Consider the following 18,347-nt stretch of genomic DNA (forward strand, 5'->3'; position numbering starts at 1 on the left):
TAAAAAGATCACTGGGCAGCTGGACTGTACTAGTAACTGCTGCCATTTCCATTCACCAATAGTTTCACACTCCAAAAGTGACACAGGTGCCAAGATCAGAGAGGCCAACTCACAGCTGCAGTCAGGATGGTGTGGGATTCCAATGCCTTTTCTGGTTGTCAAACGAATCTCAAAGGAGTACTTTGAGGACTCTGGCTGAGCTCCCTTCAAACATACCACATGAGCAATATCCCTGGAACCAAAGGAGCTCCCTACAAATACACTGTGGCACACACAGCTGTGTCCATGGGAAACACACATGCTCTACTTGGTGAGATTCTCTGCTTCTTTTGGTTCAAAACTTTGGAAAGAAAAACAGGGACTCTTGGTAAGTCCGGCTCTAATTGTGAGAAAGTACTTCTGGTTTTATGGAGATCTGTGGAAATAGACTCACCTGGTGTCTTAAATTTTGCATTTTTCAGTTTCTCCACCACAAGGAAAAAACTAGCAGTTTACAAGGGAGGCTGTGAGAACACAGGAATAACAGCAATACTTTGTTAACCTTAAAAGATGTTGTTTTCTTGAAATACATCTGCCTCCTCTTCATCAATGAAAAAAAAGTCACTTTGAATGGCTAATTAAAGTGACTTGAAGAATATAAGATGGAAATCAAAGTGAGGCAAAGAAGGTTTGAACCAACAGTACAGAAAATTGCCATTATTTATGTCACCACAAATTGAAATTCCACTATATCTATATCTATGTGACTAATATATACAGTTTGTTTTCACTCTCATAAATTGCTAAAAGTATTTCTAGGCCCTTTTTCCTAAGTCACATGAAATTTTAAGTTATCCAGAACATTTATTTCAATAATGATGAAATAAACAAAGAGTAGAGATTGTGGTAAATCTGACAAACTACATTAAAGGTTTTTCAAAAAATGATGTAATGACTTTGTAGAAGCCAATTCCCACAAGAGATGGTGCCTATTAAAGGCCAGTGACTGCTCCTGAGGGAAAGGGCTCTCATCAGCCCAAGGAGCTTTAGGCTTCATCCCTTTACACCCAGGGCCAATGCTACAGGTAGGGAGGGCCAACACCAGGAGTCCAAAGCTGAAATTTAAGCTACTGGTGTTACCAGAAAGAAATGCAAAACTCTACACCTGTGTCTGAGCTGATGACAGTCACCCAAGAACTGGGCTTAGCTCTGCTGGGCTTATCAGTCCTTCAACAAGGGGACAGAGGCTGCTGGCCAGGGGACTCCTGGCTGCTCCTGCAGGGTTTGGGAGCACTTCTGTACAACTTTTGTACCCCTTCCTACCCTTCCAGGCACCCAGAAACATTCCACCACGTTTCCTGCTCCATGCAAATAAGGAAAAGACAAGGGAAGGGCTATTTACACCATTCTGCCCTGTAATGAGTTTGACTCCAGCAGTGGCAGAAAATGCTGTAACTTCCAGTTAAAAGGACATGACCAATTGTAGGGCTCAGCTGGTCATAGTTCAGGTTAAAGACAACTGAGGCAATCTGATCAGACTGATATAAATAAGGAAAGAAGCAGGCAGTGGTGGAATGTGAGCAGGACTGGATCTGCTTCAGAGTCCACATCTTCCAATTTGGCTCTTCTTTGAAACCCAAGCTTTTTTTTTTTTCCTCTATCCAGCTACTACTGAATGCCTGCAGATTAAGAGAATATTGGATTTGGTTTAACCACTTTCTTTGTGCCAGAGAATACCACTTTTTCATTAGGATACAGATCCTTTTAATCATCCCCATCTCCTTCTCTTCAGAAATAATTACTGCAGTGTATCAGCACTGCACTTAATCAAATAAGTCCATGGCTTCATTAATGCAAAGGAGAGAGAACCATAATCACAGTGTTTGCTGAGAGAAATGTCATTTTTGCAATTTAATTCCTACCCTTGGTCTGCAAAAAGTCTGACTAAACCTTCAGCAGAATTTGCATCTTTGAAAGACCAGAGACATGAGTACTTTTCCAATTTGTAATCCAGTCAGAAAAGATCTAAGATCTAGCGGTGTTCAGTTGCTTTTCATAATTAGTTCTTGTCTTCACAGGAAGCACCTGTCATCTACAATAAATCCAGCAATGTATCTCACACACAGCTAGCAAACTCATATACTGACATCATTTGTTCACGAGTCTTGGAGTAATACTGTCAAAAATAAATGAGACTAAGGCTTTTGCTCCTCTGCTTAGTACAGAGGGTGTTCCTCCTGTGATGAATTTGCATAATACAGAAAAAAAACATAAATAAAGAGGAAATGGCCCAGATCTGGCTATGGCAGCAACTATTTGGAATCATTAACACTGAGAGATATTTACTGCTCTTCTCTTGAAAAGCTGTAGCATTAAAGCACAGTCTGAGAGACTCCTCAAGTTTTATCTCTGTAGTCATGTGAATAGTGCTATTTTCCAGATCAATATAGATGTAATTAAATTAATATAGTGGAAAACAGGCAGTAGTATTTGAACTCCTTGCACAATTTATCTCCAATGAGCAGTGCCAAAAGTCATTTTACAAGCTCTGAGTTTACTTAGTAGTGCACAGGGGCAGAACACAGACTTTGTCCAAGCTTACAAGGAGTGCTTTCATTTTCAGCAGAGATTTGAACCTACACAGAACTAGCAGTGCAGAATTCATTTCAAAGCTAATTTGTCTTTCATTACATTATACATTTGATCTAAAATACTCTAGTACCACAAGTTCTGTCAATTAATTAAATCAATTTATTTTAAGTATCTGAAAGTTTATATTAATTCATACCCATAAATTAGTTACTAGCTGATTTTAAGCCAGCTCCCTTTTTGGTCTGCTGTCATACATGCAAGGTGAATAGTTCAATATATTCATGTAGCAAGTAATAAAGAAAAATATGTTTGGTTTGAATTAGTGTTGCTCCTGTTACCAGTTCATAGAGGGAAACCTTGGACTGCAGTCAGAACTCAGCACAGCAGGTATTTCAGATTTTCAAACCACAAACCAGTGTGCCCTTCCTTCATGTCTCCTGCACTGAAAGTAAATTCCTATGGCTTTTCCCCACTCATTTCTGAAAGTAGCAGGACACATCTTTTGGGAGAGAGCTGCCATTAGTTCACAAGTGACTACAAAATGTGTTGCACTACTTCAATGCTTTTTTTACACTTTCAGATGGGATTTTTTTTTTTAATTTTCCAACACTTCTCATCCCCAGAAGAGTTAGTAACGTGCAAAGTTTAAAAGAATTGTTAAAAAAATTGTAAATACTTTTCTCATAGCCAAAGAATCTTTGAAGAACTAAAGAAGAGGAAAAAGAAACAGCAAGGAAGAAAGAGTACATGAGATGACAAGTACAAATACATTCAGCAGCAAACAGGAAGAAACAGTGAAAACCTTTTTGATTTAAAACTATACACACAACAAAACCAAAGCTTTAATTTCCAGAATGTCAACAGGTATTAACTATTTGTACCTCTTCACAAAAAATTGATTCTGATGTAACCATATTAATTGTCAAGTGTCTGATACAAATTTTTTAACCCTACCTATCTTTATTTAAAGAACTGATGAAACATTTAATGTATGCCTGGTAATCTGATTTACCTTCTACCCCAGCCATTTGCATCTTATTTTCAGTTTGAATTTTATAAGCTTTCACTTCAAGATAAACACACTGTAAAAATTACCTCAAGGCTCAAAAACAAGAAGTACAAAGTTCAGCTCTTGTTTATCTACACCACACATGAAATTAAGTCATTTCCATCCTACAGTCTTATCTTCCCATTTTTGAATGTGGTTAACAGCATGTTTTTTAACTGCTTTATAGTTATTGGGGTGCATTTATTTCTGTATACTATGCATACAAAATATTTTAGAAATCCTTGACATTGCTATGACTTAAATCCTACACAAGTAAGTAACACTTTTTCAAAATGTGCATTAGTTCTCTCTTTGCAACATTCTCCCTTCTATTCACACACTGAAAAGGGATTTTGCTGAAGAAACTGTGACAAAGCAGACTTTATACCCTTAATAAAAATACAAGCTCCAATGCAATGAATTGCATTGTTTTCTAATTTGGTCACAATGCAAAATACTTATGATACCAACTTCTTAATAATAACTGAATGACTGAAGAGATAAAGCTTTTTAACACATGCCAAAGTCAGCAACATTTCTCACTCTCTGCAGTTCCTTGCAAAAGGCCCATATGCAGGAAATCAGATTTACCCAAGTCTTCTTTGTGCTCTGTAACATCCACCTGTACAGGACGATGATCCCATCGATCACAAAACAAAACCATGCACAAATCATTTTTTTTTAGACCATTTCTCTAATTACCATGTTATAACCCCTATTAAAATATTATTAATCACAGTAAATAACACTATTTCCTGGCTAATTTGCTTTCTGGAATCCTTTCCAAAGCAAAGCAAGCAAAGCTTGTTCACTGCTTTTGCCAGACCATATAGTGGCCACTCAATGCTGTTTTTTCCTGGTTTTAGCCTTCAATTTCCTTTGGCAAAGCAGAAATCTATTTGTTTGCCCTTATTTAAGTTCACAGAGCATTAACAAAAACCAAAATGAGCAAGCTAACTCAGAACTCCTGCACTTACTGGCTCAGTTTGCACCATTCGATCAGAATTTGACAGAGATCTAGAATAGGTGAGGAACAACCAGGCACTCAGGGATGAAGAGGGAAGAGAGTGTGGCACCCCAAGTGTTTGATTCACAGGAAATGTACCACAAAGGAATCTGGCTTTAAGCCCTGGGAAAAGAGTCATGGACAGGTCTCTGCTTACTCACAACTGAGAAAAACCCAGCCTTAAGCAGCACCAGCAATCCAGGCCGACAGATGACAGCTGGAATATTTGCTCATCAATGACTGATTCCACACAGGAACCTAAAGGGAAGATTCTGTACGAAAAATAAAGAATGAGAAAGATCATATAAAGAAAATATATTACTTCCCTCAGCAACTAAGGACAACTTCAGTGTGCCAATTCAAAAAGCTGCAGTTAAGAAATGGAGAGCCCCTTACAGTCCAGAGGAGGCTACAACACCACCAGGAATTTAACAGGAAGGGAGTTGCACCAGTTTGGTTCCATCAGCAACCAGTGTTTCACAGCTGTCTGATAGAGGCAGGAGAGCAAGTGGCAGCAGTGCTCAAACCAATTCTGAAAACCTGTTTAAAAATGTACAGGTTTCTGGCTTACCCAGCTGAAAATAAAGGAGAGGGAAGGAGATGGGTGGGAGAGAAGGAATGGGAATAATTCCACTGTACACTTGAAAGTAGTCAAGTAGTTTCCTCTTCAACTACGTGAGACCCTTTTCCCCTGCAGAAGAAAGCTTCTTTTCTCCCATGGACTCAGTGGCCAGTTTTCCGTCACAGCTCAAGAGGCTGTTCCAACCACTAATTGCTTCTGGTTAGGAAAAAAAATATTTATTCCACAAGCATGGCTCTCTGCCTTTAAAATGTAGAAAGGTCAGAGTGCTCAAGGAGCTTTCTGTTTGTTTTCCATCAATAACAGAAGGCATGAGCTGACAGCCATGCAGATACCAAAGTCAGCTCTAAATCCAGGGAGCTCCAGAAATGGAAACAGCCTGGTTGTCATAGCAGCAGAGCAGGATACCTGAGCTAATTACTCAGTCTGAGAGGCAGAGCTAATTAGCCCTGTTGCAGCATCACACTGACACAGTTATAATCCTTCTGGGACCTCACACACATATTGCTGATTAGACATTTCAGTTTGCTTGCAACCAGCTCAAGAGAGCTCGGCACTCGACGCTGTGCTTTACATAAACATTCAAAAGAAGGAGAGAAAAAAGGGGGAAAAACAAAAATATCTTCCTACAAAGAAGAAAGCAATGGAAAAGAGCTCACAAAACCCCCCAGAAGACTCTGAACACTGGTCTGCAATTCTTCTGCAAGGGAGGAGGGTGCCTGAATCCACAGTGCTGCAGACCAAAGCACAACACTGGAGATGGAAATCTCAGTAGTGTGGATACACCTCCACCCCCAGTCCAGTGGCACTTAACTGAAAAAAGGTCTTTATCATTACAACAAGCTAACATCAAAAAGTTCCCTGTTACCTAATAATGAAAACTCACTCTGAAATTTTGCTCCTGACTTAGAAATAAAAAAGTAAATACAACACCACCTGCTTTGCAGATTGTGAATCCCACGGAAAATAAACACCTACTACCAACAGACCTACCTGTTTTATTTGCAAGGACTGCAAACAGCATTTTTGCTGGTTTTCCATGAAGAAGTAGTATTTTAACACTTACCTTTTCACCTTTCTAAGGAACTCTCTGATACAAGATCCTCCCTCTAAAAGCAACACATTTTAAAAGGGTCAGAAACAAAAAGTGAATGGGTGAATGTATCAGTCCTTGTTAACCATTTTTCTGCCTCAGAAATTCAACATAACACAACGGAAAAGACTACACAGACAAGCTGTGAAAGGCAGAGACTTTTTTGTACTCTCCAAGGAAAAAAACAAGCAAGACAAAGAAAAATTCTTTACATAACCATTTCACTTCTTTGTAATCAAAATTAGCAAAGGCAACATATGTACCGATTGAGCAGGCAAACTAGAGGAAAGATGACATGACAAGTGACCAGCTCCCATGCAAATCTGCTTATTGAACTGAGATGTTTTGACAGTCCAATACAAGAAGCTTCTCATTTACATCAAATAGCACTCTAAAAACACACAAAGATTACTGGAGTCACGCTAAAACCTAATCTCCTACGTCTTTAATGGACACACATTAAATAGATACTCAGAAGAATCGACAAAGGACAGACATGCTTGAATATTTGGTGTATATTTATTGATTTTTAAATTGCACAGATCTTTTATGTTCACCTGCAAAGGTCACTAGTTTAACAATTGTTAGTATTAACAATTTCCATAATATGCCTGCTTACTCATATTTACAAGAGATCACTTCTCATTTCAGCAACAGCTCTAAACAAAGCTGGAAGACGCCAAGAGGTTCACTCAAGCATCTGTGCTGCCCAAGAGAATGGGATAAACACATAGAAATCAATGTTTCTAAACAGAAAGGTATTTTTTCAGGGTCAATAGTGTTGCTAAATAAAACAGTTTGGTGCCTCAATGATTTCTAATTAAAGCCAGAAAATGGGCACACACTCTTCACCTGCTCAAAACTTTTCAAAGACACGTCAAACTAAATGTACTTTACACATATTTAGATATCAAGTGTTGAAATGGTAGATTTATAAACCTAGCATCACACTTTCCTGAGAAACTTCCTCCCAAGTTAGTTGTCCTCCTCCTTTCAGTTACTGATCACAAACTTAGATATATTATCAGTCAGTATTTAGATCCAACTTTGGGAAAGAAGGCTGGAGAATCCAAGACTATGTTAGTGGAGCAAACTGAAAAGAAGAAAATTAAGGAAGATAAAGCAGTCATTGAGATTCAGAAGGGGTTGTTATTTATCAAAAATAAAAATAAGCAAGAATGTCAATGAAGTCTCTAAAGGGAAATAAAGATGTCATAATATATGATCTTCCCATGAAAAAGAATCTTGGTCTTCCTCACAAAATACAGAACAACACCTGATTTCTCATTTCCATGAAGGACAGCTTAGTATGCACTTTACCCTAAGTGGACTACCAATAAAATCCACTCTCTTCTGATAAGCTCTTATTAATTCTAGAAAACAGGCATATTACTGGAAACTGGAAAGAAGTGCATTGTTTGCCAGGATTTTAACCCTGTCTGCAGCTGTTACTGGGGCTACTGCAAAAATTCCAACCCAGAAATAAACCTCCCAAACACGCTATGGACTTGGGGGTAATTTTTGCTTCCTTTCTCCTGTCATTGCTGTTTGGGACCACAAGGCACTGAAAGCAGCTCAGCAGAGATACCCCTGGGGATACAGCAGAGCACTGAAAATGGCAAGTCACCATTCAAAGAAAAGCCAAGTGAGTCGATGACATCAGGCACTCGCAGCGCTGCTGCCTCCCAGCCAGTCACAGGAAGCTTTTCTGGGAAGCACTTGCTCCAGCAGCATATGGCTGACAGTGGGCATTCAGCCTGCATCACTCACCAACGAGGGGTTTAAAATATAGGAATCTTATCAGAGTGCTGCTTTCTCTAACGAGGAGAAAGAAAGGGAAAATAAATTAGAGAGCAGCAGGGGAATGAAGATATTTATGACATGCCTTCACCAAAAGCTTGCATCAGCAAGAATATAAACACATGGCCGAGGATCCCTTTGGTTTAATGCTGCCCAAATTCTTACAAATAAGCTTGTGGGGTTGCTTTTTTTCATATACACCTTCAGGAGAGAGTTAAATAAAAAGAAAAAGCACACAGAATACAACTACTTGCACATAAGCTGCCAAACACAACTGAAAAATGTTTCAGGGGTTCTGTGTGAACAGTGCAGACATTGACACAGGCTGGTAACCTAAGCCCTAACCTTCAGCCCTTTCACAGAATGCTCCCAGGGCTTCAGTCTTTCCTGTCATCCACAAAATAAGTTTCTTTCCCTCAGCTATGAAAAAGGGCTGCTGAAGATGCTGATGGTTCCTATTTCTTTTCTCTGATGCTTTTAACTACTCAAGACTTCACCTTATACTTACGGAGGAAGAAAAGGGACTTCTACCCAGACCATTTGATGCCTAAAGGTGTATTCCCACATCAGATACAAAATAAGCAAGAAGAATTTCTGAATTGTGGGTTGTTTTCAACACTACTCAAAGTAAATTCTAGGAAGCATCAGAAAACAGTAAATAATTTGGTCCTGGGTGCTACAGAGAGAGTGGAGCTCTGTCTTTGTCTCTTTTCAAGGCTGAGTTAACTGAAAAAAGACAACACATGAAAAATTCATTAGAAGGCACAGTGTGGCAACAGAATGCTAGAAAGGCTGACTGCTGCATGCCTGGTAATGGAGACTGCTTAAATAGGGTATGAAAGGCAGGGCACTCGCTGCTGACGTGATAAAGTATCACAGAGGAAAAAATAACACTGCTGCTTCATCCACAGGAAATCTTTCTTGCTAATTGAAGTCAACCGAAGCCTGACTCCTTCCTCTTCAGTTAAAAAAAAAAAAAAAATCCTAAAAAGAAAGAAAAAATATCAAAGCTAAGGTATAGTTGCCTACAAATTTTTGCAATTTAAAAATTGGGAAGAAACAGAAAGGGGAAGTAAAGATACGCCTACCTGGAGTACCAGATCTTTTGGCTCCTGCTGCTGATGAGTAGAGTGTCTCTGTGAGGATTTGAACACTTTAGCATGATGACAGGAAAGTGAGAAAAAGAAAGGGTAGCCCTTGACAAACAAGCTTTAAATCAAGTTATTCTGGAATGCAGACAATATTTCTATACAAACCATGCACATGAGGAGCACCAATCCAAGTGTCTCCCCCATCTTTACCAGCATTTGCACTAACACACGTTTGTAGGTCAGATTTATTCTATACAACTTGTTTCCCATGTTCTGTACCTCGACATCCTGAACACTGGATAAAGAAGTTGATTAAATCCAGAAGTGCTATGTCCCTGTCTTGTTTATATGATTCAATCCAGTCGTCCACCACAGACTGTCAAGAAAAAAAGAATACTTATCAGAGACTCTTAAAAAGTGTTTTATTAAAGGCAAATGACTTATTCTTTTCAGAATATAATTTCATAATTGAGCATTTATTTTGCATAATTATACATGTGTACAAATTCAGAAATCTATGCACCTTCTCTCAAGGTGGAGACAGAACAAATATTCTTAGAGAGCAGAACTATATGCATCATTTTCTGGTATTATATTGTATAAACACAAGTTCAAATTGAAATTACTGTAATTCCTCAAAACTACTTAGAGTATTTTTTCAGTTTTAAAATTGTGTTGAAAAAACCAGACACTGTTACTCCATTCAGAATGACCAGAAATACTTTGGGATAAACACTGATTTTATATTGCGTAGTGAACATCTCAGTATTTATAAAGGCCAAAGTAGTACATCAGTCACTCAGGAACACTGTAAATAGTTCAGGAAGACAAAATATAATGAGGAATACATAGTAAATAAAATAGTAAATAGTAAATAAACATAGTAAATAAAATAAGACACAGAAGCTGGACTTAGGGTGTTTGTAAGCCACCTGGATCACAGGATAGGAAAGGACAGGATCAGCCAGTTTTAAACTACCCTCAGAACTTCAGGCAGACAGGAGATATTTTTATCATCTCTGATATTCCAAGCTCCTCAGCTACCTAAACACTATAGGTAAGGAATTGTGTATATTTAATGTGATCAAATATTATGCTTTACTTATTTTGTGAGGAAAAAACCAAACCTTTCTGTTCTGCACATGCAACAGCATTCATTAGGGAAAGCTTGATTATGTTATCAGAGTACACCTTGCAAATGGATTAGTTTATTCTGGACAGTTCAGGTCTACAAAGAATTTCTATAAAACTAATTTTAAAAAACCACACACATATACCAACACCCACCATGCCCACACAATGGCTTCTACTGTGCTGAAAAGGAATCAATAGGAAAGACAAAAAATCCAAACAATTTGATCTCTTAGAAAAATCTGCCTTTTTCTTAATTAGTAGCTGTAAGGAGGCATCTTGAAAAATCCCTCTGCAATTTCCAGTTTATCCAAGTGCAAACTCCCAAGACTACCACTGGGCCTTTGGCGGGTGTATGAGGAAAAGGGAGCAGCAAACCAGTTGTGTATGTACCAGAGACACACAGAGCTCTGAACTGAGCCAAAGCACTGCACACATCACCACACTCACCCTCGAGCCAGGAGCAGACTAGCAGTACTACCATGTTATCCAACAACCAGCATGAATCTCGAAACATCCAATTTGCCAGGAAACTCAGTTTGCACAAGTTTTGCCTCCCCACACACACACACACACCCAGTAGGAGAAGCAATTTTACAAAGGGGTCCATCTGCTACTTAGAAGAAATTAGAAAGCAACTCTTGGCCTCTAAGCTAAGCTTTAAACAAGTTGAGGAAACACAAAGCAGCAGCACAAAACCAGTTATCTAGAATGTTATCTCAGTGTTATTTTATCACAAACTCAGACCTGTTCCTGGAAGTATCAATCATTTCAATCAATCAGCAAAATTCTCCAGGGCACATAAACCAAATGTAGCCAAATGTAGAAAGTATTTACTACACCAAATATTGACAGAGCTTAATGACCAGGCTGTTGGTGTACTACCAATTTACGAGATTTGTTTGAACAGCTCTACTACTGTAGATATCAGAACAACATGCAACTGCCAGCAGCTGCTGTTTTTTACACTAAAGAAAATAGCAGCTGTGCTGGGTCAGACAACAGGTTCACCTGCCCAACAGGGCTTATACATGTAGTGAAAAGCATAAGAAAAGGGCAAGAATACACTGATATTTCTGAGTTACTCTCCAAGACCCTTAAGACCCCAGAAAATTTCCTCTCTCATGGATGTGTCTGTCTAAACTAGCTTTATATTGACATCATCTTGCAGCAGTGTGCAAGGGTTAATTATTCACTGCAAAATAAAACTATAATTGTGGTTTAAACTTGCCAACTGTTAGATCTATTTGATGTGACCCAATTCTTATGAAACAAGAAAAAACAAACCCCAAGCCCCTGTCTGCATTTTCCATATTTCCGTCTGGTCACCTCTTTCCAGGTAGAACAATCCTACTCTGTGCCATGTGGCTTGCCCAGAAATAATGCCCTATCTTTATCCTTCCCCCCTCTCATCACACATCTCTTGACAGTTTCTGAAGTCTACTACATTCTTCTTTGAGCCTGGGAAATCTCAGCTGCTTCTCCTGAGTGTTAATAACTAGCTCCCCAGCATCTGTTCATTATGCACTGCTGAGTTTCACAGAAAACACTCCCCCTGGAAATAAGGCTGGCCCAAGAAATTCCCTCTCACGTTCAGTCTTACTCCTGTTTGTTGCTACAACACACTGCCCCTTCAGCCATACCACTGCAACTTCTCCTGGACTGTGCTATATATACTGCCAATGAACCCATCTGGACTTAAGAAAAGGGGGAGCCAAGGGAAGAAACTTGAAGGAATGAGTACCTTTAAATGTTGCTTCTGTTTCTTTTAAACATTTATTTGATTTTTGCAGCGCTACCTCAAACTGCAGCATCAGTGCAGCTCCTCTCACTTCTGTTTTCTGTCTCTCGTACAAAAAGAATTGTGTGGGACACGCTGTGTCCTTGGGCACTGGGGGCCCACTCTGTCCTACCAGTGTGCCACTTGCATTTTCAACCCAGAGCCATTGTGCAATTTAGAGAAAAATAAAGACAAGTGGCTCATCTCCAGACTTGGGGACCAGACTTGAGGCAATGCAGAGTCTTCCGTGGCAGCAGTAGATAAGAAAAGCAGAAAAATCAGAGCGAAGGTTCTCAAGAGGGATTGCAGGCAAAGACTGTCTGGACCTCCCAGAGAACTGACAAAGCTGTAAGTAAAAGGTGAATTTGTGGGTAGGGTTCATTTTATCTCAGCTGACATGCCCTCAGTGCCTTCACACTCAGCAGTGTGTGTGACACACGTGCGGCCAGCGCTCGGTGAGCTGTGGGTGTAACTCCTGCCCTGAGCAGGTACGTGAGGACAGCTGAGAGAGCTTTTGCTGCACAGTGCTTGTGTTCACCCCAAGAGAGCCCCACTGCCTAAGGAGCTGTGGCTGACAACTCACATACAGGCACCTGACCTGCCAGCATCAGCACAGAGCCACTCAAACTGCATTCACTAAGCCCTAAAAATCAGTGTCCCAAAATAACACCCACACGCTCAGCCCCTCGTGTACACTTGGCAAGCTTGATGCCGAATTTTCTTCGAGATTACAGTTTAAGGCAACAGGAGATAATGAAGCCAGACTACATATGCTACAACAGTTGGAACTTAATCAAACTGTTGACTTTTGATGTAACAGAAAAGAGCTATAAAAACTGAAAACACGAGATGAAAAAATAAAAATGACACACATCAGACCCAAAAGAGAGACAAGTATCAACTGAACCAAGACAAAACAGCAGTAATCCAAATACCAGGAAAAAAGGTTGAATACAAGCAAAAAAGAAATCAAACCACAGACAGCAGTGTAGCAAATGGTGCAACATGCAATCCTTGCCAAAAAATTGAATTCTTTTGCATAAATATGCATAGAGAGAAGGACTCCTATTAAAAACAAGGATTTCTAACCAACAGGCCCCAGGTTACAGCAAACCCTCCAAGACGATTTTATCTTGCTGGCCACCTCCATCCAGATCCCACTTTTTCAAGAGCTTCTCATACATAATCCAAGAGCAAACTCAGGGAAATGACCCACATTTGCTCATCTTGCCCAGATACCTTTTGCTCTTGCCCCTCCCTGTCACCTGTCCCAAGCACAGATCATTTAACACCTTGAAGGCACATGTGGTGACAGAAGGCAAGGACCAGGTGGCCCTTTTGGAAAGGAGGTAGCTACAAGCAGGTTCCATCCCGCAGAATTCATCCCCACAAGTCTCCTTGCTCACTTCCACAAAACACTTAGGAAAGAAGGCACCAAAGACTGCAGAAGCTGCTCCAGTGGTACCCATCTGCTTCCAGATGTTTTTACCTTCAGATGCAGTGGGGAGCATGGATTTACCGTGTGGAAATGTGCACTTACATGCTATGCATGAAACACACAATAAATTCAGCATTCTGGGGAGGCACAGGATCTATAGGACATGTGCTGCAGCCTGCCCAGGGGCAGCACATCCATGCTTTTGGGATTCACCAGCTTCAAGGCACACACATACTTGGCAACAAGCTCAGTTACACAGATAAAACCTCCAGGTAACTCCAGTAACACCAACAACCCTCCTCCACTCCCTGCTGTCAGGACACATCTAGACACATACACACACATGTTATATACATATACACAGACACATACATACACCACATCTCTGGGTCAGTCACCAAGTCCATACAGGTATGTTACAAAAATGAGACTCAACCATTTTTTTTTATTATGAAATTGCTTCTATTCTTATGAGAACTTAGTAAAAAAATCAAGGTTTCCTGCAAATGGCAGATGATGTACAGTACAAATACAGTGTCAGTACAAAGACTTTCCAAAGCCTGCAACAGTTTCCAAGAGAATCTCACAGAAATGAACTCTCTGATGAGTCTGTTTTAAGAGCTACCAGGGAGCATAATTTGAAGAATATGCCAGGTAAGCAATCCTACAGAAATATGAAGCCTAAATAAAGTCAAGCAAGTAGCAGAATAGATGCACAGTCTGAGTAAACAACTTCAAATCAATCAACTTGGAGAAATATTGACCTTCACATCTCAAAGTCTGCTAAAAGATAAACCAGAAGCGTTTTAATGGTACTGAAGAGGAACAGCAGCTCGGGGTTGCCAGTAAAAGCAAGTCTGATGCAATGAATGAAATAATGAAGCTAGTGATCTTATTTCCTCCTCTAGACTTTGCAGCTATGAATCCATTTCATATTCCTTCAGCGTGAGAGAATTGAGGAGCATTAACTGTTGGAGGAACCAGAGGGACTGACAGCAGAGGACACCTTGCCAGCTCATGTAAATTAGCACAGTCCCTCTAAATATTAATGAAAGTTGACTTCAAAAAAAGCTATTTCACAGTTTCAATTAAGTAACAATCTGGCAACAGTGCTACAAACAAAAGTGAAAACAAATGACACCATATACAAAGTGCAAGCTAAAATGGAAGATCTGAGTCAACTGTAAACCAAGGCAAATCGAGTATAAAGAACTTGCCAAATAATTTGCCATTTCATACAACTGATCATGGACATGCTTCATTTACAGTGAAAATGAAAGAAAAAAATTACTCTAGAATGGGTGTGCAACATGTTTACATCAAGGTAGGAAAAAATCCAAAAAATCAAAGCTTACACTAACAACTTCTGCCAAAAACCCAAAGTTACTCAAATGAAATTTGAAACTGATCAAAAAAGGAATGCACAGTGAAATTAAATATTTCAATAACTTGTATAAAGAGCAACCTCAAATAGAAGATAAAAGTAGAAAATACACTTTAACAGATAGTGGGAAGAATTTAGTACACTAAAAATAAGAACCCAGGGAAACAAAGGCAAGTAGTGAGAGACTTAAAACACTGCATAAATTTTTTTAAGTCCATCTGTTCAGGTTGGCTTTTTAAAAAAAAGAATAGAAGCCTTTTAAGGACAAATTTTGTGCAAACTGAAGTAATTACACAGATGGCTGCTGGAGAGAAGGTAGTTCCTAATGTGTGAAAGTATGTGCAATTTAGATGGGGCAGCACACTCCAGGATGAGTGCCTGGCTGCATTCCAAACTGCAGGCAGTAAGTCTAATATACACCCAGTGAAAACCTCATATCAGGATAACAAAAATGAACTGCAGCTTGAGGACATGCATTTTATTATTTTTCTCTAAGGACAATAATTTCAAATTATAAAAGTTCATACTTCACTAACACCTACCATGCACTTCCTGATAAGCCAAAATAATTTTCTTTAAAAAACCCCCCAAAAATCTCACGTTAAGGTAACAGTAAGCAAAGATGGGAAAATTTGTTTTATGCAGTGTCTACCTACATAACTTTTTCTTTTCTGAAGCACAGAGAGGAAAGGAATACAGTCCTAGAAGTACTTCTTCCCAATAAAACTAAGGGATTTATACTCTCCATATAGGATTATCTGTTTGGCATTTTGTGTAAATACACATTTCTATGCAGTAGGCTGGGTATTAAATATCACTACATAGGGAAATCAGTGTAACATGTTACACTGAACCATTTGGGAGAAAAAACGCTACCAAAAGAAGAAATATTTCTTCTCTTAGGAGAATCTTAGAATGGTACAGGTTAACTGGCATTACACTGAGTGTGTAAAAGGTACTGGGAAAATTCTGCTTTCAAATGGACTCAAATCACAGGAACTCCTGAGGCTGGGTACTCTTGCCCAGCAGATCCACACTACTCAGGGCAGCAGTTGCTCACCTGAGTGCTCAGGAAAGGTGGGTGCACCATACAAAGCTCTCACCAAGATTTTCTAAGGTGGTACAGAACTTTTGCAGGTGCTCATCTCTCACAGGTGACATATCACACCGTTTCCAAGCAGCTGTGTCTGTTTAAGCCAAGCCAATCACGGGCATGAATGATGCTACAAAGCACCAAAACTGCCCATGAACACAAGAATGAAAAGATACTTAGAGGAGTCCTGAAACAAAATGGAGTTACTCCAGTAAGAGACCCATCAATTCATTAAAACACATGATTCGTATTCCTGTGCTAGCACAGTTTGTAAAGGGTTCACAGATCACCCCAGAAAAACATCAGCATTCTAGAGAGCAAAAGACTTCTCTGCCTTCAAGTCTAACGAGTATTTTCAGGTACAAATGTTTTCACACACTGCACTACTGGCACTTGTGTTCACATTAACAGCAAAATCATCTCACATCTTATTAAATCACAAGGGAAAAGAAGCCTTGTGTGATGACTGCAGAAAAATTCATTTGGTATTAAGGGATACTCCTCTAATTAATTAATGCTTTGTTCGGTGGCTAAATTGTTCCCAATGTAACAACTATAAAAACACGTACACAGTTTTGGTTTTTTTCTTTTAATTCAGTAGCATACAATCAAAAGCAAAGCAAGATTGGGCTACAGAATGTGCCTAGCAAAGTGAAAATGCTAGTTTAAATGTTAATAATAGATGCAGTCATTTTGCCCAGTAAACTTTAGAGACTGCATACTCAAACTCCTAAGGAGTTTCTGAGACAATCTGGGGAAACCCTAAGTTATTATCCATCCTTCAAGCTGGAGGATACAGCAGTTAAAATACAGTAACATGCCTTTAACACAAAAAGCATGGGTAATACTTAATGTATGTCTGTATATTATTAATCTTCAAAGACCTTCACTTTCAGAAATAGCTGAGGGAGTCACAGAGATGTGATCCAGCAAAAAACACTTCTAGAGGGAGAAAAGAAACTCAGGGAAGAGAGAGCCATTAAGGCCACTGAGAACACAGACACCACATTGACCCTGAGCTGAGAACAGTCAGAGGTAGGGAGAATCCCCAAAATTCGTTTTTGCCACCTTATTCTCTTTCTTAACTGCCACTGTCAGAGACAGGCTGTTGGATTTTTGGTGCAATCCAGTTACAGCTGCTCTGATGTTCTTAAACTCAAGCATCTATGTAAAAACACATGTAATTCCTCCTGCATATGGTAGATATGGTTAAACAGTCACTCCAGCCAGGAGTAAGTCTGAGCTGCTGCCAGAGATGGACTTCTCAAGGCAGGGTAAGCCTTGAGAAAGCCTTGTATGCTACAAATACAGCTTTACTCAGACTGGGAGGGAACCTCCAAGGTCACAAATCCCCATGTGCACGTAAGAACAGTGAGGAACATCCCTGATTTCTGGAAAGACAAGGAAGCACTGGTGGCACAATGAAAAATTCCATTTCAGCACACTCAATACTTGGATACTTATCTTAAAATGCCTGCTGGCATATAATGGAGCCATATTTATTCTGAACTATGTCTAATCAACAGCAAGATTACCTTTTATTAGCTGAGCATAAGCAGAGGCGGCAATTATGAAAAGTTTTTTTCCTCAAAATCAGCCTCTGCTCTGTAGTGAACTGCTAACACCAATTAAGGGTGACTGGTAATGAATGGAATATTGGAGAGTCATCAAGGCATAGATCTGTTCATGTTTGGGTACTGAACAACTCCTAAAATTACTGACAATCCATTCTCTCTGATGTTCTGGAGGAACAAACCCCCTTTGCAGACAAGAAAGCAGAACTTCCATGTCTGGTTTGACCAACAGCAGCACAAACTTCATTACAGATAACTGGTCATAACTAACTCAGGAGAAATTTGCAGTCTGAACCCTAAACAAAATCTGATCTCATCACAAGCTCTTTAGTTCCCTGTCATCTTAACAGCAGGGTCAGAGACCAATGCAGAGATGCCTGAAGATTTTAGCTACCAGTCAGTCTCTGCCTGGGTGGCTCAGCTGGAAGAGCAGAAGCTCACCCGAGCCTTCATTCCCACCACTGGGCAGCTGAGCACATGAGAAATGCTGATAGAGACCATTCTGCCTATGGAAGTTCAGAGTGGGGAAATGCAGAGGATATAGCTGTCACCATAAAAATATAACTAAAAAATAAGTATATGGAAGAGAAAAATGACAAAAAGCAGAAGAGTATCATGTTTGACTATGAACATAAAAACCTCAGAGTCTAAAGAAGTTCTATGAACAGTCTTAATGGAGTAACACTTGAAAATGTACCTGCAGAAAGCATGAACAGCAGGTCATGTCACACTTCATACACAGAGAGCTGCTGACAGAA

The 18,347-nt window shown here is 39.6% G+C and overlaps 1 protein-coding gene across 8 annotated transcripts in view; it reads right to left on the reverse strand.

Moving 5' to 3' along the window:
* Positions 1-18,347, reverse strand: part of STAG1 (stromal antigen 1) — a 174,141-nt gene that overhangs the window by 97,312 nt on the left and 58,482 nt on the right. For all 8 annotated transcript variants that reach the window (XM_039556958.1, XM_019292879.3, XM_019292877.3 and 5 more), the window contains one exon: positions 9,469-9,565. In XM_039556958.1, coding sequence (XP_039412892.1) covers positions 9,469-9,565 — 97 coding nt within the window. The remainder of the gene's footprint in view (positions 1-9,468; positions 9,566-18,347) is intronic.

Source organism: Corvus cornix, chromosome 9, assembly GCF_000738735.6.
Source record: "Corvus cornix cornix isolate S_Up_H32 chromosome 9, ASM73873v5, whole genome shotgun sequence".
NCBI classification, from domain to species: domain Eukaryota; kingdom Metazoa; phylum Chordata; class Aves; order Passeriformes; family Corvidae; genus Corvus; species Corvus cornix.